General features: G+C 57.6%; 2 protein-coding genes across 2 annotated transcripts in view; both read right to left on the bottom strand.

Annotated features, from left to right (window-relative positions):
- Window positions 1-365: 365 nt before the first annotated feature.
- Window positions 366-6,585, bottom strand: LOC115917142 (low-density lipoprotein receptor-like; the record flags this gene model as incomplete). The annotated part of the gene is made up of 8 exons (XM_030970875.1): window positions 366-910; window positions 996-1,138; window positions 1,709-1,783; window positions 2,267-2,329; window positions 3,601-3,723; window positions 4,481-4,600; window positions 5,255-5,380; window positions 6,405-6,585. Coding segments are annotated over 8 exons (864 nt in total), but the record flags the coding sequence as incomplete, so codon positions are not given.
- LOC115917139 (transcription activator BRG1-like) overlaps window positions 6,586-21,848 on the bottom strand; it is a gene marked incomplete at its 5' end in the record, with an annotated part of 47,693 nt that continues 32,430 nt past the window's right edge. Inside the window, 8 exon segments of the mRNA XM_030970873.1 lie at window positions 6,586-6,768; window positions 12,718-12,747; window positions 12,749-12,849; window positions 14,559-14,691; window positions 15,551-15,652; window positions 16,356-16,464; window positions 18,510-18,760; window positions 20,197-20,415. Of these exon segments, the coding sequence (XP_030826733.1) occupies window positions 6,586-6,768; window positions 12,718-12,747; window positions 12,749-12,849; window positions 14,559-14,691; window positions 15,551-15,652; window positions 16,356-16,464; window positions 18,510-18,760; window positions 20,197-20,415 (1,128 nt within the window).

The raw sequence follows: 21,848 nt of genomic DNA, 5'->3' as shown, positions 1-21,848 counted from the left end.
GTGATTGACGTTTACTCTGACCAATAGCGTGCGGCCATGACTCCCTCCCTCCCGCGCTGCGCAGCGATTGGAGGACGCTTTTGACTGACGGCCAGCGCAGCCAATGAAACGCGCGGAGCAGGAAAGGCGGAGCTTTATTAGATTGACAGCGACGTGGATCAATCAACGGCGGGAAACTCGCTGGCCAATCACAGCCGGACTCGCGGGCGGGCGTTTGATTGGCAGCTGACTCAGCAAATGGCGTGCGTCCCCGCCAGCGCGGCGCCCAATGAGCGCCACGCAGCAGTTTTTGGAGGGAAACAACGACCAATGGCGCGTGGGGAGGCTCCCTTGAGCCCCGCCCACGCCCGCCGACCGCTCACTCGTTGGTTAATAAATAACCCTTTATTGACATCACGGGGCGTGGCCACATTGGCCCCGCCCCCTCCTTTAGGGGCCTCAAATTGGGCCCGAACCCGAGAATTTTGGTTGAAAAAAAAATCCTAAAAATGGCACCGGGGGGGGGGGGGGGCGCCTGGACAGGTGAGGGCGGGGATGGACAGGTGGGATCCCCACGGCCAGGTGTGCCCAGCTGTGCCCAGCTGTGCCTGCACTCATGTCCAGCTGTGCATAGCCTTGTCCAGGTGTTCCCCAGGTGCATCCAGGTGTTCTTTGGAGCCCCCAGGTGTCCCCCAGGTGTCCCCCAGGTGTCCCCAGGTGTTCCCCAGGTGCGCCCAGGTGTGTCCCAGGTATCCCCAGGTGCATCCAGGTGTGCACGGCTGCATCCAGATGTTCCCTCGGGTGTGTCCCAGGTGTCTCCAGGTGCATCCAGATGTTCCCCAGATGTTCCCCAGGTGTTCCCAGGTGTCTCCGGGGGGGTCTCACCTCCCCCAGCCCCTCAGGGCTCCTCCTCCTCCATTGTCAGCGGCCACTGCGGGGAGCACAGGAGGGGTCACCTGTGTGTCCCCAAGCCCCGCCCCCTCCAGGTGTTAACCCCGCCCCCTCCAGGTGCTCACCTGCGTGTCTCCAAGCCCCGCCCCCTCCAGGTGTTCCGGAACCTTCCGGAAGGCGGCGTTGCTGAAGCTGATGCTGTTGGTGCTGCGCCGGCGCCACCATCGCCACAGCGCCCGCCCGGCCAGGCCCAGGCCCAGACACAGCCCTGGGGGGCAACGCGGGGCTCAGGGGGGGCCCCGAAAATCGGGGAGAGCCCCCCGAAATTTGGGGGCGCCCCAAAAAATTCGGGAGAACCCAAAACTCTGGGGTTTTACCCCAAACTTTTGGGATACCCCATTGGGATCCATTCATGGAGCCCCCTGGTGGCCACAAGTGGGAACTGCAGGGAGGGGGCGACCCCCAAAATCTGGGATTTTCCACCCAAAATCTGGGATTTTCCCCAAAAAATCTGGGATGTTCTCCCCCCAAAAAACGGGACATTCCCCTGAAAAACCAGGACAGCCCGCCAAAATCTGGGAGAACCCAAAACTCTGGGATTTCACCCTAAAATCTGGGATACCCCATTGGGATCCATTCATGGAGCCCCCTGGTGGCCACAAGTGGGAACTGCAGGGAGGGATTCCCCCAATTTGGGACCCCTCCCCCCATTTAAGACCCCTCCCCCCACTTTTTGACCCCTCCCCCATTCTGAGACCCCTCCCCAACTTAAGGACCCCGCCCCCTCCACCCCCCATTTTTTGGGGACCCTCCCACATTTCCCTCCACCCATCCATACCAAGGGGCAGCAGAACCCCCAGTGACGTCATCAATGGCCCCGCCCCTCCGGCCACGCCCAGCCGGGTGAGGTCACCTGATGAAATAGGAAATGTTAGGGGGCGTGGCCAGGGGGCGTGGCCAAGTTTTCGGTGGGCGTGGACACATAATGCCAGGGGGTGTGGTCAGGTGTGGGTGGTGGGTGTGGGCGTGGCCAAATGTGGTCAGCTGGGTGTGGCCAGGTGTGGTCAGTGGGTGTGGTCAGGTGTAAACAGTGGGCGTGGCCAGATGTGGTCAGCTGTGGCCAATGGGTGTGGCCATGTGCAGTCAGTGGGAGTGGCCATCTGTGATCAGTGGGCGTGGCCAGGTGTGGCCAGTGGGCGTGGCCAGGTCTGGTTATGGGTGTGGTCATTGGGCCTGGTCCATGGGCGTGACCTGGTGTGGTGGGTGTGGCCTACGGGCACATCTATCCGTGGGCGTGGTCAATGGGCATGGTCAGATGTGGTGGGCGTGGCCCGTATGCAGAGCAGTGGGCGTGGCCATGTGTAGCGGTGGGTGTGGTCAGTGGGCGTGGCCTCACCTGCGGGGGCGTTTCCCTCGGTGCTCGAGTTCCGGCCCAGCGGCTCCGGGGTCCCGGGCGGGGCTGGGGGAGGGGCACAGACGGGGAGGGTCACCTGGGGGGTTTGGGGGGTCAGGGGTCACCTGGGGGAGGGGCTTTTGGGGGTGTTTTGGGGTATTTTGGGGGTGGGGGGTGGGGGTTTTGGGGGGGGGTTTTGGGGGTGTCTGGGGGCTTCCTTGTCCGAGGTGTTTTGGGGGGTTTGGTGTGGTTGGGGGTTTTTGGGGTGTTTTGGGGGGATATTTGGGGGATTTTTGGGGATTTTTGGGGGTATTTTGGGATTTTTTGGGGGGTTTTGTTTGGTTGGGGGGTGGGGTATTTTTTGGGTGGTTTTGGGGCATTTTTTGGGGGGTTTTGGGTATTTTTGGGGGGCGTTGGGGTGTTGGGGGTATTTGGGGTATTTTGGGGGTGTTCAGGGGCATTTTTGGGGGTTTTGGGGGGTATTTTTGGGGTATTTTTGGGGTGTTTTTGGGGGGTATTTTTGGGGGTGTTTGGGGGCATTTTGGGGGTTTTGGGGGGTTTTGGGGTATTTTTGGGGTATTTTGGGGGTTTTGGGAGGGTTTTGGGGGTTTTGGGGGTTTTGGGGGCATTTTGGGGGGTTTTGGGGTGTTTTGGGGGGGTTTTGGGGGTATTTTTTGGGGGTATTTTTGGGGGGTATTTTGGGGCATTTTGGGGGTATTTTTGGGGGGTTTTTGGGGGCATTTTGGGGGGTTTTGGGGGGGTTTTGGGGGGGTTTTTGGGGGTATTTTTGGGGGTATTTTTGGGGGTGTTCTGGGGCATTTTTGGGGGGTATTTTTGGGGGTGTTTGGGGGGTATTTTTGGGGTGTTGGGGGGTTTTTGGGGGCATTTTTGGGGGTGGTTTTGGGGGGTATTTTTGGGGGTGGTTTTGGGGCATTTTTGGGGGGTTTTTGGGGGGTTTTGGGGGTATTTTTGGGGGTATTTTGGGGGTTTTGGGGGGGTTTTGGGGTTTTTGGGGGGTTTTTGGGGGTTTTTGGGGGTGTCTGGGGGCATTTTTGGGGGTATTTTTGGGGGGTATTTTGGTGGGTGTCTGGGGGTATTTTTGGGGTGTTTTGGGGGTATGTTTGGGGGCATTTTTGGGGGGTTTTGGGGGTGGTTTTGGGGCATTTTTGGGGAATTTTGGGGGTATTTTTGGGGGTATGTTTGGGGGCATTTTTGGGGGGTTTTGGGGGTATTTTTGGGGGTATTTTGGGGGTATTTTGGGGGGTGTCTGGGGGTATTTTTGGGGGTATGTTTGGGGGCATTTTGGGGGGTTTTGGGGGTTTTGGGGTCTCGCCCACCCAGGCAGGTGCGGTTGTCGGGGCCCAGCCCCAGCCCGGGGGGGCAGCCGCACTCGAAGCCCAGGGGGAGGTCCCGGCAGGAGTGGGAGCAGCCCCCGCGGCCCTGCAGGCACTCGTTCACTCCTGCAAATCCCAAAATCACCCCAAAAATCACCAACCGTTCCCCAAAAGCACAAAAATCCCCACCCCAAAATCCCAACGATTCAAAAAAAAAAAAATCCCCAAAATTCCGGCCCTAAAAATCCCCAAAATTGCAACCCCAAAAGGCCAAAATTGCCAAATCTCAAGTCCCAAAACACCCAAAACCCCAAAAATGCCCCAAAAACCTCCCCAAAATCTCCCCCAAAATCCCCCCAAAAATCTCCCCAAACCCCTCCTAAAAACCCCCAAAAATCCCCCCCAAACCCCCAAAAATCTCCCCCAAAAAATCCTCCAAATCCCCCAAAATCTCCCCCAAAATCCGCCCCAAAATCTCCCCAAACCCCTCCTAAAAAACCCCAAAAAATCCCCCAAATCCCCCCAAAAATCTCCCCCCAAAAATCCTCCAAATCCCCCAAAATCTCCCCAAAAATCCCAAAACCCAAACCCCCTAAAACCCCAAAAAATCCCCCAAATCCCCCCAAAAATCTCCCCCAAAAACTCCCAAACCCTCCCAAAATCTGCTCCAAAAACCGCCCCAAAAAAACTCCCAAAATCCCCCAAATTCTCACCAAAAAACCCCAAAACCCCCCGAGATTTTGGGGTTTTTGGGTTTTTTTGGGGTTTTTTGGGGTTTTTGGGGGTTTTTTTTGGGGTTTTGGGGGTTTTTGGGGTTTTTTGGGGGTTTTTGGGGTTTTTGGGGGTTTTTTGGGTTTTGGGTTTTTTTCGGGCCCCTCCTCACCGCACTCCTTGAGCGGCTCGTCGGACCAATCGCGACAGTGGCGCCGCCCATCGCAGAGCCGCTCTGTCGCGATACATTCCCCCGAGCGACAGCGGAACCAGCGCGGGGGGCACGACGGGGCTCGGGGAGGGGGGGGAGGGGAAAGAGGGGGAGGGGTCAAAGATCCAGAGACCCCCAAAAATATCCCCAAAAATCCCCCCCAAAACCCCCGAAATTTCCCTAAAATTTCCCCAAAATTTCCCCCAAAATCCCCCGGAATTTCTCAAAAATTCCCCAAATTTTTCACCACCCCCCAAAACTGCCCCCCAAATCCCCCCCCAGGACCCCCCAAAATCCCCCTAAACCCCCCCAAAAAACTCCTCCCAAATTCTCCCACCCCCCCCTCCACCCCGGTCCCCCCAAAATTCCCCCAAATCCCCCCAGGACCCCCAAAATCCCCCCCAAAAAAACCCCCCGGACCCCCCAAAACTGCCCCTAAATCCCCCCTGACCCCCCCAAAATCCCCTCCCCGCCCCTCCCCCATTATCGGAACCCCCCCCAAAACCCCCCAGACCCCCCAATAAACCCCCCCCAGACCCCTCCCCCACACCATCGAGACCGCCCCCCCAAAATCCCCCCCAGGACCCCCCAAAAATGCCCAAAATCCCCCCCCCGCCCCTCCCCCACATCCCCAAATCCCCGCCCCCACCCCCAAATCCCCCCCCCCCCGCAGGCCCCGCCCCCACCCATCGAGCCCCGCCCCTCCCCCACCCTCCGGACACGCCCCTCCCCCACCCTCCGGACACGCCTCCTCGTCGTCCCCGTCGCGACAGTCGCGGGTGCCGTCGCACGCTCGCGCCGCGGGGATGCAGCGCCTGTCGCGACAGAGGAACTGCCCGGGGGGGCAGGGCGGGGGCGGGGCTAGAGGGGGAAAGGGGCGGGGTTAGGGAAAAACGGGGCGGGGGTTGGAGAAATAGGGGCGGGGTCAAAGTGTGAAGGGTTGAAGGAGGCGGGGCTAAAAGGGGAGAGGGGCGGGGTCAGAGAAAAAAGGGGCGGGGTCAGAGAAAAAGGGAGAGTCAGAAAAGGGGCGGGGCTACAATGGAGAGGGCGGGGTTAGAGCAGGGCGGGGCTAAAGGGGGCGGGGTGAGGGTGGAGGGGCAGGGCTAAAGTTGAGATGGGTTAAAGGGCGGGGCTAAGAGGGGAGGGGCGGGGTCAGAATGGAGGGTGGGGTCAGAGCCAAGGGGCGGGGCCAAAGGGGCGGGATCAGATGGAATGGGTGGGGCTAAGAGTGAGGGGCGGGGTCAGAGTAGGGGGGCGGGGGCTAAATCGGGGTGGGGTTAAAAGGGGGCGGGGGCTACAGGGAGGGGGTGGAGCTGGGAGGATGGGCGGGGTCAGAGCAGAGGGCGGGGTCACCGTGGATGGGCGGAGCTAAGGGGAGGGACAGAGAGTGGGAGGCGGGGCTAAGGGGGTGGGGTTAGAATAGAGGGGCGGGGCTAAGGGCCAGCGACAGGTGCCAGGTGGGGCGGGGTCAAAGCCAGGGTGGAGTCAAAGTGGGGCCGGGGCTAAAATGGGGCAGGGAGGGGGCGGGGTTAAAGTGGGAGGCGTTTAAGGGCGGGGCTAAAGTGGGGAGGAGTTTAGGGGCAGGGCTAAAGGGGGAGGAGTTTAGGGGCGGGGCTAAACTGGGGAGGAGTTTAGGGGTGGGGCTAAAGTGGGGAGGAGTTTAGGGGGCGGGGCTAAACTGGGGAGGAGTTTAGGGGCGGGGCTAAAGTGGGGAGGAGTTTGGGGCGGGGCTAAAGTGGGGAGGAGTTAGGGGCGGGGCTAAAGTGGGGGGGGAGGAGTTTGGGGCGGGGCTAAAGTGGGGAGGGGCTAACTGAGCAAGGCTAAACGGGCGGTTGGACCCGAGGGGCGTGGCTAGGGGGGAGGGGGCGGGGCCAGCGGCGCTCACCGCACCCCTCCTCGTCGGAGCTGTCGCGACAATCGGCGACGCCGTCGCAGCGCCACGCGCCGGCCACGCACTCGCCGGAGCCGCACGGGAACTGCAGGGCGGGGCAGGGCGCCGGGGGGCGGGGCTTCCCGCACAGCTCCCTCCCCTGCGTCCTCCCCGCCCCGCAGTCGCGCCGCCCGTCTCAGCGCCACAGCGCGGGGATGCAGCGGCTGTCGCGACAGCGGAAGGCGGGGGCGGGGCAGGGCGGGGTGGGGGAGGGGCCGGGGGCCGGGGGAGGGGCGCAGCCCAGCTCGTCCCGCCCGTCGGGACAATCGCGGTCGCCGTCGCACTGGAAATGTCGCGACAGGCACGACAGGTCGCCGCACTGGAGGTGGTCGGGAGGGCACGGGGGGTGGGCTGGGAAGAAAAAAACCGGGGAAATATTTGAATAAAATTTGCATAAATTTGAATTAATTTGCATGAATCTGCATAAATTTGCACGAATTCGCTGGATCTAGATAAAGTTTAAAAAAACCAAATTAATCCAACAATTCACCCCGAAATAGCCCCAAATTAACCAAATTAATCCCCGAGAATAAAGGGGGGGGGGATAATAAGGACTAAATTTGAATAAATTCGAATAAATTAAAAGAAATGAAAATGAATTAAAAGAAAATGAAACAAATCAAGCGAACCCCCAAAAGTTCACCCCGAAATAGTCCAAAAGAACCCAAAAGAATTCGAAACCCCCAAAATTAAAATATTACCCTAAAATAACCCAAAATGGCCCAAAATGAACCAAATCAACCCCAAAAATGGGGGGAAATAATAGAAAAGAAATGAAATAAATTTAAATGAATTTTAATAACCCGAACATTTAAAACATTCCCCCAAAATAGCCCCAAATTAACCCAAAATAATCCCAAATAAACCCCCAAAATAGGGGAAAATAAAAAAAACTAAAATAAATTTAAAAATTAAAATATTCCCCCAAAATATCCCAAAATTTACCCCAAAACTGACCCAAAATAACCCGAAATGAACCCCGAAAACGAGGAGAAATAATAAAAAATAAAATAAATCAAAATAACCCAAAGTAGCCCAAAATTAACCCAAAAAATCCGGGGGAAAGGGTGAAAAATACCTCAAAATACCCCAAATATCACCCCAAAAATCAAAATATCCCCAATTTTGGGCGTTTTATTCCGATTTTTTGGGGCTTTTTCCCTTTTACCCCACTTTGGGATATTTTATCCCCATTTCTGTGGGTTTTATCCCAATTTTGAGGTATTTTTTCACTATTTTGGGGTTTTTATCCCCATTTGGGGATTTCCGCTCCAACTTTGAAACTTCCGCTCAAAACTCGGAGTTTGACCCCAACTTTTAGGGCGGTTCCATTTCTGATTTCTGACCATTTTTGATCCCATTTTTTTACTCCCTCTCCCATTTTCGGGCTCTTTTCTCTCATTTTTATGGTTTTCCCCTCATTTTTGGGGTTTTTATTCCGATTTTTTGGGGTTTTTATTCCGATTTTTTTTCCCCATTCCGGCCCCACCCGGGCGCGCCCTCCCCGCGCGCCGCGCTCTGATTGGCTGCCTCAAGCCACGCCCCCGCGGGTGGCCAGTCTGAGCTCAGCCAATCAGAAACGCGTCCGCCGAGGGGCGGGGCGAGGCGCGCGCGCTGATTGGTTCTTTTAGGGCTGGGTGGGGCTGGGTGGGCGTGGCCTCCGCTCAGGTGGGGCGGGGCCGCGACACGTGGGGGGGACCCGGGGCGGATTTTGGGGGGTCCTGGGGGGGGATTTTGGGGGCTCCGGGCAGAATTTGGGGGTCCTGAGGGGTCTTGGGGGGGGTTGAGGGTCTCGGGGGATTTGAGGGGATTTTGGGGCGTCTTGGGAGGGATTTTTGGGGAGGTTTTGGGGGTCCCTCCTCCCCTCACCTGTGCTCGGTGCCGCCGCCGCCGCCGCTGCCAGGAGGAGCAGGAGGATCCCGGGGGTCCCGGGGGTCCCGGGTCCCATCCCGGCCGCTCCCGGTTCTGTTTTCGGTCCCGTCCCCCTTTTCCAACCGCGCTTCGGGAGCGGAGCCGGGGCTTGGAGAGATCCGGGAGCTCCGGGCAGATCCCGGTGCCGGTCCCGGTGCTGCTCCCGGTTCTGCTCCCGCTGCTTATCCCGGTACCGGACGCTCCCGGTGCCGATCCCGGTGCTGCTCCCGGTTCTGATCCCGGTGTTTAACCCGGTCCCGGTCGCTCCCGGTGTTAATCCCGGTTCTAAACCCGATGCCGGTTCTGGTGCTGCTCCCGGTGCTTATCCCGGTACCGAACGATCCCGTTCCCGGTCCCGCTCCCGATGCCGGACGATCCCGCTCCCGGTGCCGATCCCGGTTCTTGTCCCGATCCTGGTGCTTATCGCGGTGCTGCTCCCGGTGCCGATCCCGGTGCTTATCGCGGTGCCGGTCGCTCCCGGTGCCGGTTCTGATCCCGGTCCCGATCCCGGTCCCTCCCGGCGTCCCCGCGGCCGCGGCTCCGCTCGGGCCCCATTTAACGGGCGGGGGGCGGAGCCCGGGGCGTTCAAAAAGGGGGAGGGGAGGGAGGGAGGGGCGGGAAAACCGGGATGAAGGGAGGGAAACCGGGCAAGGAAACCGGGATAAAGGGAAACCGGGATAAAGGAAACCGGGATAGAGGAAACCGGGATAAAGGAAACCGGGATAAAGGGAGGGAAACCGGGATAAAGGGAGGGAAACCGGGCAAGGAAACCGGGCAAGGAAACCGGGATAAAGGGAGGGAAACCGGGCAAGGAAACCGAGATAAAGGAAACCGGGATAAAGGGAGGGAAACCGGGCAAGGAAACCGGGATAAAGGGAAACCGGGATAAAGGAAACCGGGATAAAGGAGGGAAACCGGGATAAAGGGAGGGAAACCGGGCAAGGAAACCGGGATAAAGGAAACCGGGAATGAGGGGAAGGGCGGGAAAAGAGGGAGGGAAACCGGGAAAGGAAACCGGGATAAAGGGAGGGAAACCGGGTGGGAAAATGGGGAATGAGGGAGGGGAAAAGCGGGAGGGAAAAGCGGGATAAAGGGAGGGAAAGCGGGAAAGGAAACCGGGAATGAAGGATGGGAAAAGGGAATGAGGGCGGAAAACCGGGACGGGAAACCGGGAATGGGGAGAGGGAAAACCGGGAATGAGGGAAGGGAAATCCGGGAATGAGGGAAGGGAAATCCGGGCTGAAGGGAGGAGAAGCGGGACAGGAGGGAAAAGCAGGAAGGAGAAAAATCCAGAATGAAGGGAGGAAATCCGGGAGAGAAACCCGGGCAAAAGGGGAGGAAATCCAGGTGGGAAAAGCCGGGAGAAAGGGAGGGGAAAGGAGGGAGGGGAAAGAGGCTCCATTCCCCGGGAACCCCAAAAACGCCTCCATGACCCCTCTGAAACCCCAAATTCCCGCCAGGGTGACCCCAAATCCCTGAAGTCACCCCAAAAGCTCCTCTGGAACCCCAAATCCCCAATTTCCACCCCCCCCCCACGGTGACCCCAAAATCCCAAAAGTCGCCCCAAAAACCCCAAATTCCCCCCCCCCCTCCCTTGATTAATTCATTCATTAATTCTGGACTCGGCTCCCGTTGGATTAATTAATTTATTAATTAATTCTCGACCGTTGGGAATCCAGGGACAGCGACAGCGCCGGGGGAGGGGGCGGGGCAGGGGTGGGGGCGGGGCCAGGACAGCCCAAGGGGATTTAGGACCATCCAGGAGAACCCAAGGCTGAGCTCAGCTGGTCCGGGATGGGTTTGGGATGGTCCGAGAGGATTTGGGATCATCCAGGATGGGTTTGGGATGGTCCGAGAGGATTTAGGATGATCCAAGAGGATTTAGGATCATCCAGGATGGGTTTAGGATGATCCAAGAGGATTTAGGACCAACCCAGGATGGTCTGGACCATCCAAATTTGGGACAATCTGGACCTGGGACCACCTGGACCAACCCAGGCCAACCCAGGACCACTCGGGCTGATCCAGGATGGATTTAGGACCAACCCAGGATGGATTTAGGATGGTCCAAGAGGATTTAGGACCATCCAGGATGGTCTGGATCGATCTGGACCACCCAAATTTGGGACAACCTGGGACCACCTGGACCAACCCAGGATGGATTTAGGATCATCCAGGATGGGTTTAGGATGGTCCAAGAGGATTTAGGACCAACCCAGGATGGTCTGGACCATCCAAATTTGGGACAATCTGGACCTGGGACCACCTGGACCAACCCAGGCCAATCCAGGACCACTCGGGCTGATCCAGGATGGATTTAGGATGGTCCAAGAGGATTTAGGACCATCCAGGATGGTCTGGATCAATCTGGACCATCCAAATTTGAAACAATCTGGACTTGGGACAACCTGGGACCACCTGGGACCACCTGGACCAATCCAGGACCACTCGGGCTGATCCAGGATGGATTTGGGATGGTCCAAGAGGATTTAGGATGGTCCGAGAGGATTTAGGACCATCCAGGATGGTCTGGATCAATCTGGACCACCCAAATTTGGGACAATCTGGACCTGGGACCACCTGGACCAACCCAGGCCAATCCAGGACCACCTGGGCTGATCCAGGATGGATTTAGGACCAACCCAGGATGGATTTAGGATGGTCCAAGAGGATTTAGGACCATCCAGGATGGTCTGGATCAATCTGGACCATCCAGGACCATCCAAATTTGGAACAATCTGGACTTGGGACAACCTGGGACCACCTGGACCAACCCAGGACCACTCGGGCTGATCCAGGATGTATTTGGGATGGTCCAAGGGGATTTGGGATGGTCCGAGAGGATTTAGGACCAACCCAGGATGGATTTAGGATGATCCAGGATGGATTTAGGATGGTCCAAGAGGATTTAGGACCATCCAGGATGGTCTGGACCATCCAGATTCGGGACAATCTGGACCTGGGACCACCTGGGACCACCCAGGCCAATCCAGGACCACCTGGGCTGATCCAGGATGTATTTGGGATGGTCCAAGGGGATTTGGGATGGTCCGAGAGGATTTAGGACCAACCCAGGATGGATTTAGGATGGTCCGAGAGGATTTAGGATGGTCCGAGAGGATTTAGGACCAACCCAGGATGGTCTGGACCATCCAGATTCGGGACAATCTGGACCTGGGACCACCCAGGCCAATCCAGGACCACCTGGGCTGACCCCGGTATAAATACGGGCTGGGTTTGGGGGTTTTTTTTTGAGGTTTTTTGGGGATTTTCAGGATTTTTGGGAATTCCGGCGTCGCTGCCGTCAGAGCTACGGGGGGGAGGGGAATTTTTGGGGATTTTTGGGGGTTTCCTGGGGGATTTTTTGGGGTTTCTCGGAGTTCTGGAGCCGTGGAATGTTCGGGGTTCAGTCGTCCTCGGTGCCGCTGCCGGAGCGATCCTGGGGAGGGATTTGGGGTCAGGATTTGGGATTTGGGGTCGGGATTTGGGATTTGGGGGGTTTGGAGTCAGGATTTGGGATTTGGGGTCAGGATTTGGGGTTGGGATTTGGGATTTGGGGTCGGGATTTGGGGTCAGGATTTGGGGTTTCAGGATTTGGGATTTGGGGTCAGGATTTGGGATTTGGGATTTGGGGTTGGGATTTGGGGGGTTTGGAGTTAGGATTTGGGGGGTTTGGGGTCGGGATTTGGGATTTGGGGGATTTGGGATTTGGGGTTGGGATTTGGGGGGTTTGGAGTCAGGATTTGGGGGGTTTGGGGTTGGGATTTGGGGTTTCAGGATTTGGGATCGGGATTTGGGATTTGGAGGGTTCAGGATGGGATTCGGGGGGTTCAGGATTTGGGGTCAGGATTTGGGGGGGAGTCAGGATGGGATTTTGGGGTCACTGCAGGATTTGGGATTCGGGGTCAGGGTTCGGGGTCAGGGCTCGGGGTCGGGGTTCGGGGTCAGGATTTGGGGTCAGGGTTCGGGGTCGGGGTTCGGGGTCAGGATTCGAGGTCGGGGTTCGGGGTCAGGGTTCGGGGTCGGGGTTCGGGGTCAGGATTCGAGGTCGGGGTTCGAGGTCGGGGTTCGGGGTCGGGGTTCGGGGTCGGGGGGGTTGGGGTCAGGGTTCGGGGTCAGGGTTCGGGGTCGGGGTTCGGGGTCGGGATTTGGGATTCGGGGTCAGGGTTCGGGGTCAGGGTTCGGGGTCAGGATTTGGGGTCGGGGTTCGGGGTCGGGGTTCGGGGTCAGGGTTCGGGGTCAGGATTCGAGGTCAGGGTTCGGGATCAGGATTTGGGATTTGGGGTCAGGGTTCGGGGTCAGGGTTCGGGGTCAGGGTTCGGGGTCAGGGGTCAGGGGTCGGGGTTCGGGGTCTCACCTCCTCCTGCCGTCCGGGCTCTCGTGAATCCGCTCAGGAGGGGTTTAGGGCCCCGCCCCGCGCCGGCCCGCCCTTACGCGTTCGGAACCTTCTCCTTGCGGCCCAGGCGGATCTTCACCTTCACCGAGCGCGCTGCGGGCACAGCCCGGGCTCCATCCCAATCCCATCGATCCCACCCCATGGATCCCATCCCAATCCCATCGATCCCATCGATCCCACCCCATGGATCCCATCCCATGGATCCCATCGATCCCATTGATCCCATGGATCCCATGGATCCCATCGATCCCATGGATCCCATCGATCCCACCCCATGGATCCCATCCCAATCCCATCGATCCCATCGATCCCACCCCATGGATCCCATCGATCCCATTGATCCCACCATGGATCCCATTGATCCCATTGATCCCACCCCATGGATCCCATCCCAATCCCATCGATCCCATGGATCCCATGGGATCCCACTGATCCCACCCCATGGATCCCATCGTTGATCCCATCGATCCCACCCCATGGATCCCATCCCATGGATCCCATCGATCCCATTGATCCCACCCCATGGATCCCATCGATCCCATTGATCCCACCCCATGGATCCCATCCCAATCCCATCGATCCCATGGATCCCATGGATCCCATGGATCCCATTGATCCCACCCCATGGATCCCATCGATCCCATTGATCCCATCCCATCGATCCCACCCCATGGATCCCATCCCAATCCCATCGATCCCATGGATCCCATGGATCCCATTGATCCCACCCCATGGATCCCATCGATCCCATTGATCCCATCCCATCGATCCCACCCCATGGATCCCATCCCAATCCCATCGATCCCATTGATCCCACCCCATGGATCCCATCGATCCCATCCCGATCCCATCGATCCCATTGATCCCATCCCATTGATCCTATTGATTCCATCCCATCAATCTGATCGATCCCACTGATCCCACTGACCCCATCCCATTAATCCCATTGTTTCCATCCCATTGATCCCATCAATCCCAATGATCCCACCCACTGATCCCATCAATCGCATTGATCCCATCGATCCTATTGATCCCATCGATCCTATTGATCCCATCCCATTGATCCCATTGATCCTACTGATCCCATCCCATGGATCCCATTGATCCCATCCCATTGATCCCATCGATCCCATTGATCCCATCCCATCCAATCCCAATAATCCCACCCCATGGATCCCATTGATCCCATTGATCCCATCCAATCCCAATAATCCCATCCCATTGATCCCATCCCATCAATCCCATTGATCCCATCCCATTGATCCCATCAATCCCATCGATCCCATTGATCCCATCCAATCCCACTAATCCCATCCCATTGATCCCATCAATCCCATCGATCCCATTGATCCCCCCCATGGATCCCATTGATCCCATCAATCCCACTGATCCCCCCCATGGATCCCATTGATCCCATCAATCCCATCGATCCCATCCAATCCCAATAATCCCATCCCACTGATCCCATTGATCCCACTGATCCCATCGATCCCATTGATCCCATTCCACTGCTCCTATTGATCCCATTGATCCCATCCCATCGATCCCATTGATCCCATCAATCCCACTGATCCCATTCCACTGATCCTATTGATCCCATTGATCCCTCCCATTGATCCCATTCCACTGATCCCACCATTGATCCCATCCCACCAATCCTATCAATCCCATTGATCCCATTCCACTGATCATACTGATCCCATTGATCCCATCCAATCCCAATAATCCCATCCCATTGATCCCATTGATCCCACTGATCCCATGGATCCCCCCGATCCCCAGGACCCCATCCGCAGGCGCACCCTCGGACTCGGAGCCTTCCTCCTCGCCCTCCTCCTCCTCCTCGCTCTCCTCGCCGTCGCTCTCCTCCTCCTTCTCCACCTTCTGCCGCACGCTGGTGAACACCGACTGCAGCACGATGGAGTCCTCGTAGATCTGCGGGGACACGGCGGGCGCCCGTGGTCAGTCTCGGTCAGTCTTGGTCACCCGTGGTCAGTCTTGATCAGTCTTGGTCAGTCTTGGTCGGTCATGGTCGGTCATGGTCGGTCATGGTCAGTCTTGGTCAGTCTTGGTCAGTCTTGGTCACCGGTGGTCAGTCTTGGTCAGTCTTGGTCACCCATGGTCAGTCTTGGTCAGTCTTGGTCAGTCTTGGTCAGTCATGGTCAGTCTTGGTCACCCATGGTCAATCATGGTCACTCATGGTCAGTCTTGGTCACCCATGGTCAGTCTTGGTCAGTCTTGGTCACTCACGGTCAATCATGGTCACTCATGGTCAGTCTCGGTCACTCATGGTCAGTCTTGGTCACTCATGGTCATCCCTGGTCACTCACAGTCACTCACGGTCAATCATGGTCACTCATGGTCAGTCATGGTCACCCACGGTCATCCCTGGTCACTCATGGTCAGTCTTGGTCAGTCATGGTCACTCATGGTCATCCCTGGTCAGTCATGGTCAGTTCTGGTCAGTCTTGGTCAGTTCCGGTCATCCATGGTCAGTTCTGGTCATCCATGGTCATCCCTAGTCACTCATGGTCACTCATGGTCAGTCTTGATCTTTCCTGGTCACTCATGGTCACTTCTGGTCACTCATGGTCACTTCTGGTCATCCCTGGTCACTCCTGGTCACCCCTTGATCACTCCTGGTCATCCCTGGTCACTCCTGGACATTCCTGGCCAACCCAGGTGCCACCCCAGGCTGTCCCACCCCAGGTTGTCCCACCCCAGGCTGTCCCACCCCAGGTTGTCCCACCCCAGGTTGTCCCACCCCAGGCTGTCCCACCCCAGGTTGTCCTACCAGGGACCCCTCCAGGTTGAAGGTCTGCGCGTTCTGGCACAGCAGCATCACGTCCTTCTCCAGGTCGTTCAGGCTCCGGTACTTGTGGTTCCGGATCCGCTCCTGGGCGGGAGGAACCGGCGTCAGGGTGGACCCCAGGAGATCCAGGTGGACCCCGGCAGAACCTCCAGGAACCTCAAGGAACCTCCAGGATCCCCAGACCCACCAGGATCCACTGGTGGACCCCAGTAGGCCCCGGTGGATCCTGGTGGGCCCCAATGGATCCTGGTGGACCCCAGTGGATCCAAGGAGATCCTGGTGGACCCCAGTAGGCCCTGGTGGGCCCCAGTGGATCTAAGAAGATCCTGGTAGACCCCATTGGATCTAGGTGGACCCCAGTGGATCTAGGTGGACCCCAGTGGATCCAAGGAGATCCTGGTAGACCCCATTGGATCCTGGTGGATCCCAATAGATCTTGGTGGATTCTGGTGGACCCTGGTGGGCCCCAGGAGATCCTGAAGGGACCCCAGGAGATCCTGATGGACCCCAGTGGACCCTGGTGGGCCCCAGTGGATCCTGGTGGACCCCAGTGGACCCTGGTGGGCCCCAGTGGATCCTGGTGGACCCCAGTGGATCCTGGTGGGCCCCAGGAGATCCTGGTGGATTCTGGTGGACCCCAGGAGATCCTGAAGGACCCCAGTGGATCCTGGTGGGCCCCAGGAGATCCTGGTGGATTCTGGTGGACCCCAGGAGATCCTGAAGGACCCCAGGAGATCCTGATGGGCCCCAGTGGACCCTGGTGGACCCCAGTGGATCCTGTGGGTACCTTGATCTTCTTGAAGTCCACGGGCTTGCGGATGAGCTCGTAGTACTCGGGGAGCTCCTTGCGGGACGGCAGCTGGATGAAGACCTCGCTCAGCTGCCGCCCGCTGCTGCTGCGGGGGGACACGGGCGTCAGCGGGGCCTTCCTCACCACCACCATCATCATCATCATCATCATCATCATCATCCTTATCATCATCTCACTGTCCTCACCCTCATCATCTCATCATCAGCGCATTGTCCTCATCATCTCATCCTCACCACCATCATCCTCATCATCTCATAAACAGGCGTCAGGGGAGGCCTTCCTCACCACCATCATCATCATCTCATAAATGGGTGTCAGGGGAGGCCTTCCTCACCACCATCATCATCATCATCATCATCATCATCATCCTCATCATCATCTCACCGTCCTCACCCTCATCATCCTCATCATCTCATCATCAGCGCATTGTCCTCATCATCTCATCCTCACCACCATCATCCTCATCCTCATCATCTCATAAACAGGCGTCAGGGGAGGCCTTCCTCACCACCATCATCATCATCTCATAAATGGGTGTCAGGGGAGGCCTTCCTCACCACCATCATCATCATCATCATCATCATCATCATCATCATCATCATCATCATCATCATCATCATCATCCTCATCATCATCTCACCGTCCTCACCCTCATCATCCTCATCATCTCATCATCAGCGCATTGTCCTCATCATCTCATCCTCACCACCATCATCCTCATCCTCATCATCATCATCGCATTGTCAGGGGAGGCCTTCCTCACCACCATCATCATCATCTCATTGTCCTCACCCTCATCATCCTCATCATCTCATCATCATCATCAGCGCATTGTCCTCATCATCTCATCCTCCCCACCACCATCATCCTCATCATCATCTCACCGTCCTCACCCTCATCATCCTCACCACCATCATCATCCTCATCATCATCTCATCGTCCTCACCCTCATCACCATCATCATCCTCATCATCTCATTGTCCTTGCCCTCATCATCATCATCTCATTGTCCTCATCATCATCATCATCATCCTCATCACCATCATCATCCTCACCCTCATCATCCTCACCACCATCATCATCTCATTGTCCTCATCATCATCATCACTCATCCTCACCACCATCATCATCCTCATCATCCTCATCACCATCAGCACGTTATCCTCATCATCTCATCCTCACCACCACCATCATCATCATCATCCTCATCATCATCTCACCATCTTCACCCTCATCATCCTCATCATCTCATCATCATCATCATCCTCATTATCATCTCATTGTCTTCACCCTCATCATCATCACCATCATCATCCTCATCATCTCATCGTCTTCACCCTCATCACCATCATCGTCATCATCATCGTCATCCTCATCATCTCATCATCATTATCACCATCACCAGCCCATTGTCCTCATCATCATCCTCATCCTCGTCCTCTTCTTCATCCTCGTGCTCATCCTTGTCATGTCATCATCCCAGCATCCTCATCCTCATCATTCCATCATCCTCATCCTCATCATTCCAGCATCATCATTCTCATTGTCGTTCTCATCCTCGTCTTCATCCTCATTGTCCCATCACCATCATCATCATCCTCCTTCCCATCCCACCACTCTCCTCCCACCGATCCCCTCCCGTGGGTCCCATCCCGGATCTCATCCCAATCCTCTCAGATCCACCTTGTGTCCTCCACGGCTCCCCAGGAACCTCCAGGAACATCTGGAACCTCCACCACCAGGTGTCCTCCTCACCTGTCCTTGTACTTGATGACAGCCAGGACCACCTGGGACCTCCCACCATCACCTGGACCCCCCCAGGAACCTTCAGGAACCTCCAGCAACCTTCAGAACCTCCAGGAACCTCATGGAACCTCCAGGCCCACCTGGAACCTCCAGACCCACCTGGAACCTCCAGACCCACCTAGAACCTCCAGGAACCTCATGGAACCTCCAGACCCACCTAGAACCTCCAGGAACCTCATGGAACCTCCAGACCCACCTGGAACCTCCAGACCCACCTAGAACCTCCAGACCCACCTAGAACCTCCAGGAACCTCATGGAACCTCCAGACCCACCTGGAACCTCCAGGCCCACCTGGAACCTCCACCGCCAGGTGTCCTCCTCACCTGTCCTTGTACTTGATGACGGCGTCCACGATCTTGCGCATCTTGCGGGTCAGGGGCGGTGGGTTTGGGGACAGCTTCTCGGCCGGGGGCCGCCCCCGTTTCTTCTGCTTCCGAATCTCCTCGTCCTTGTCGCGGCTCCGGGCGCCCGCCGGGGGTCCCGGGGGTCCCTCGGGCTCCCGCTTGCGCTTGCGAGAGGACTTCTTCTGGCGGACCTCCTCCTCGATCTCCTCCAGGGTGCCCTCCTCGATGGCCTGGGGGGGAGCCAAAGGGATTTAGGATCATCCCAATCCCAAAGGATTTGGGATCTACAGGGGTTTGGGGTCTAGAGGGGTTTGGGATCATCCCAATCCAAAGGACTTCTTCTGGCGGACCTCCTCCTCGATCTCCTCCAGGGTGCCCTCCTCCATGGCCTGGGGAGGAGCCAAAGGGATTTGGGATCCACAGGGGTTTGGGATCCAAAGGGGTTTGGGATCCATGGGGTGGGGGAGCCAAAGGGATTTGGGATCATCCCAATCCAAAGGACTTCTTCTGGCGGACCTCCTCCTCGGTGCCCTCCTCGATGGCCTGGGGGGAGCCAAAGGGATTTGGGATCCAAAGGGGTTTGGGATCCAAAGGGGTTTGGGATCTACAGGGGTTTGGGATCCAAAGGGGTTTGGGATCCATGGGACGGTGGAGCCCAAGGGATTGGAGTCCGCCCAATCCTTCTGGTGGGCCTCCTCCTCGATGGCCTTGGGGGGAGCCAAAGGGATTTGGGATCCTTGGGACCGGAGATGCTTGGGATTTAGGATCCTTGGGATTGGGGATCCTTGGGATTGGGGATCCTTGGGATTTAGGATCCAAAGGGATTTAGGATCCAAAGGGATTTAGGATCCTTGGGACTGCAGATCCTTGGGGCGGTGGATCTACAGGGACTTGGGACCCACAGTGATTGAGGAACCGCAGGGATTTGGGACTGGAGATCCTTGGGGTGGTGGATCCACAGGAACTTGGGATCTACAGGGACTGGAGATCCTTGGGATTGCGATCCCCAGGGATTTGGGCTCCTTGGGACTGGGGATCCTTGGGATTTGGGATCCTTGGGATTGGGGATCCACAGTGATTTGGGATCCTTGGGACTGGAGATCCTTGGGATTTGGGATCATCCTAATCCAGAGGATCTGGGGGTCCTCAGATTTGAGATCCCCAGGGATTTGGGCTCCTTGGGACTGGAGATCCTTGGGATGGGATCCACAGGGATTTGGGATCCCAGGTGATTTAAGCTCCTCACCACGACTCTCCCACCCCCACCAAGTGCCACCACCAGGTGCCACCACCCGGTGCCACCACCCGGTGCCACCACCAGGTGCCACCACCCAGATGGCACCACCAGGTGCCACCACCAGATGCCACCACCAGATGCCACCATCAGGTGCCACCACCAGATGCCACCATCAGGTGCCACCATCAGGTGCCACCACCAGGTGCCACCACCCAGATACCACCACCAGATGCCACCATCAGGTGCCACCACCAGATGCCACCATCAGGTGCCACCATCAGGTGCCACCACCAGGTGCCACCACCCAGATACCACCACCAGATGCCACCACCAGGTGCCACCACCAGATGCCACCATCAGGTGCCACCACCCAGATGCCACCATCAGGTGCCACCACCAGGTGCCACCAGCCGCCAGGTGAGGTCCCACCTTGAGCCACTGCTTCTCGGTCAGCGAGTCGCTGTAATCGACCTCCTTGCGGTGCCGGGAGCCGCGGCCGAACATCTTCTCCTCCTCCTCCTCGCAGGTGAGGCGCTCGACCTCGGCGTCGTCCTTGAGGATCCACGACGGGAGCTCGTCCTCCTCCATCAGCCGCGGCTTCCGCTTGGGGTTCCGCGCCTCCTCCCGCCGGCGGTCCAGGTCCATGCGCTGGCCGGGCGGGCGGGAAGGGGTTAATGGGGTGGGATGGGGACATCTGAGGTGGGATGGGGACATCTGAGGTGGGAATGGGGACATCTGAGGTGGGACTGGGGTGAGGGAACATCTGAGGTGGGATTGGGGTGAGGGAACATCTGAGGTGGGGCTGGGGACATCTGAGGTGGGGCTGGGGACATCTGAGGTGGGATTGGGGACATCTGAGGTGGGGCTGGGGACATCTGAGGTGGGACCGGGGACATCTGAGGTGGGATTGGGGATATCTGAGGTGGGGTTGGGGACATCTGAGGTGGGACTGGGGATATCTGTAGTGGCATTGGGGTGAGAGAACATCTGAGGTGGGACTGGGGACATCTGAGGTGGGATTGGGGATATCTGAGGTGGGACTGGGGACATCTGAGGTGGGATTGGGGACATCTGAGGTGGGACTGGGGACATCTGAGGTGGGGCTGGGGACATCTGAGGTGGGACTGGGGACATCTGAGGTGGGGTTGGGGTGAGAGAACATCTGAGGTGGGACTGGAGCTATCTGAGGTGGGGCTGGGGACATCTGAGGTGGGGCTGGGGACATCTGAGGTGGGGCTGGGGACATCTGAGGTGGGATTGGGGACATCTGAGGTGGGACTGGGGACATCTGAGGTGGGATTGGGGACATCTGAGGTGGGGCTGGGGACATCTGAGGTGGATTGGGGTGGGGAACATTGAGGTGGACTGGGGACATCTGAGGTGGATTGGGGTGGGAACATCTGAGGTGGGGTTGGGGACATCTGAGGTGGGACTGGGGACATCTGAGGTGGGGTTGGGGACATCTGAGGTGGGACCGGGGACATCTGAGGTGGGACTGGGGACATCTGAGGTGGGATTGGGGACATCTGAGGTGGGATTGGGGACATCTGAGGTGGGATTGGGGTGAGGGAACATCTGAGGTGGGGCTGGGGATATCTAAGGTGGGATCGGAACCATCCAAGGTGGGATTGGGGTTTGGGATGGGGATTGGGGCCATCTGAGGTGGGACTGGGGTTTGGGATGGATCTTCTGAGGGGATCAGGACCATCTGAGGTGGGATGGGGTGAGGAAACATCTGAGGTGGGATCGGGGGTATCTGGAAGTGGGATGGGATTTCTCCTGCTCATCTTCCTCCTCTTCCTCCTCATCTCCTCCTCCTCTTCCTCGGGAGATCTTCCTCCTCTCTCATCTCCACCTCCTCTTCCTCACCCCCTGCTCCACTCTCCTCCTCATGACACCTTCCCCGTCTCCTCTTCCTCTCCATCTCCTCCTCTGCTCACAACATCCTCATCTCCTCTTCCTCTTCCTCAGGAGATCTTCCTCCTCTCCCATCTCCTCTTCCTCCTCATCTCCTGTTCCTCTCCTCATCTCCTCTTCCTCTTTCTCAGGAGATGTTCCTCTTCTCCTCTCCCTCCTCCTCC

The sequence above is a fragment of the Camarhynchus parvulus genome, unplaced genomic scaffold (assembly GCF_901933205.1).
Source record: "Camarhynchus parvulus unplaced genomic scaffold, STF_HiC, whole genome shotgun sequence".
In the NCBI taxonomy this organism is placed as follows: domain Eukaryota; kingdom Metazoa; phylum Chordata; class Aves; order Passeriformes; family Thraupidae; genus Camarhynchus; species Camarhynchus parvulus.
Note: the sequence above shows the minus strand (reverse complement) of the source record. Positions and strands in the feature narration are given on the sequence as shown.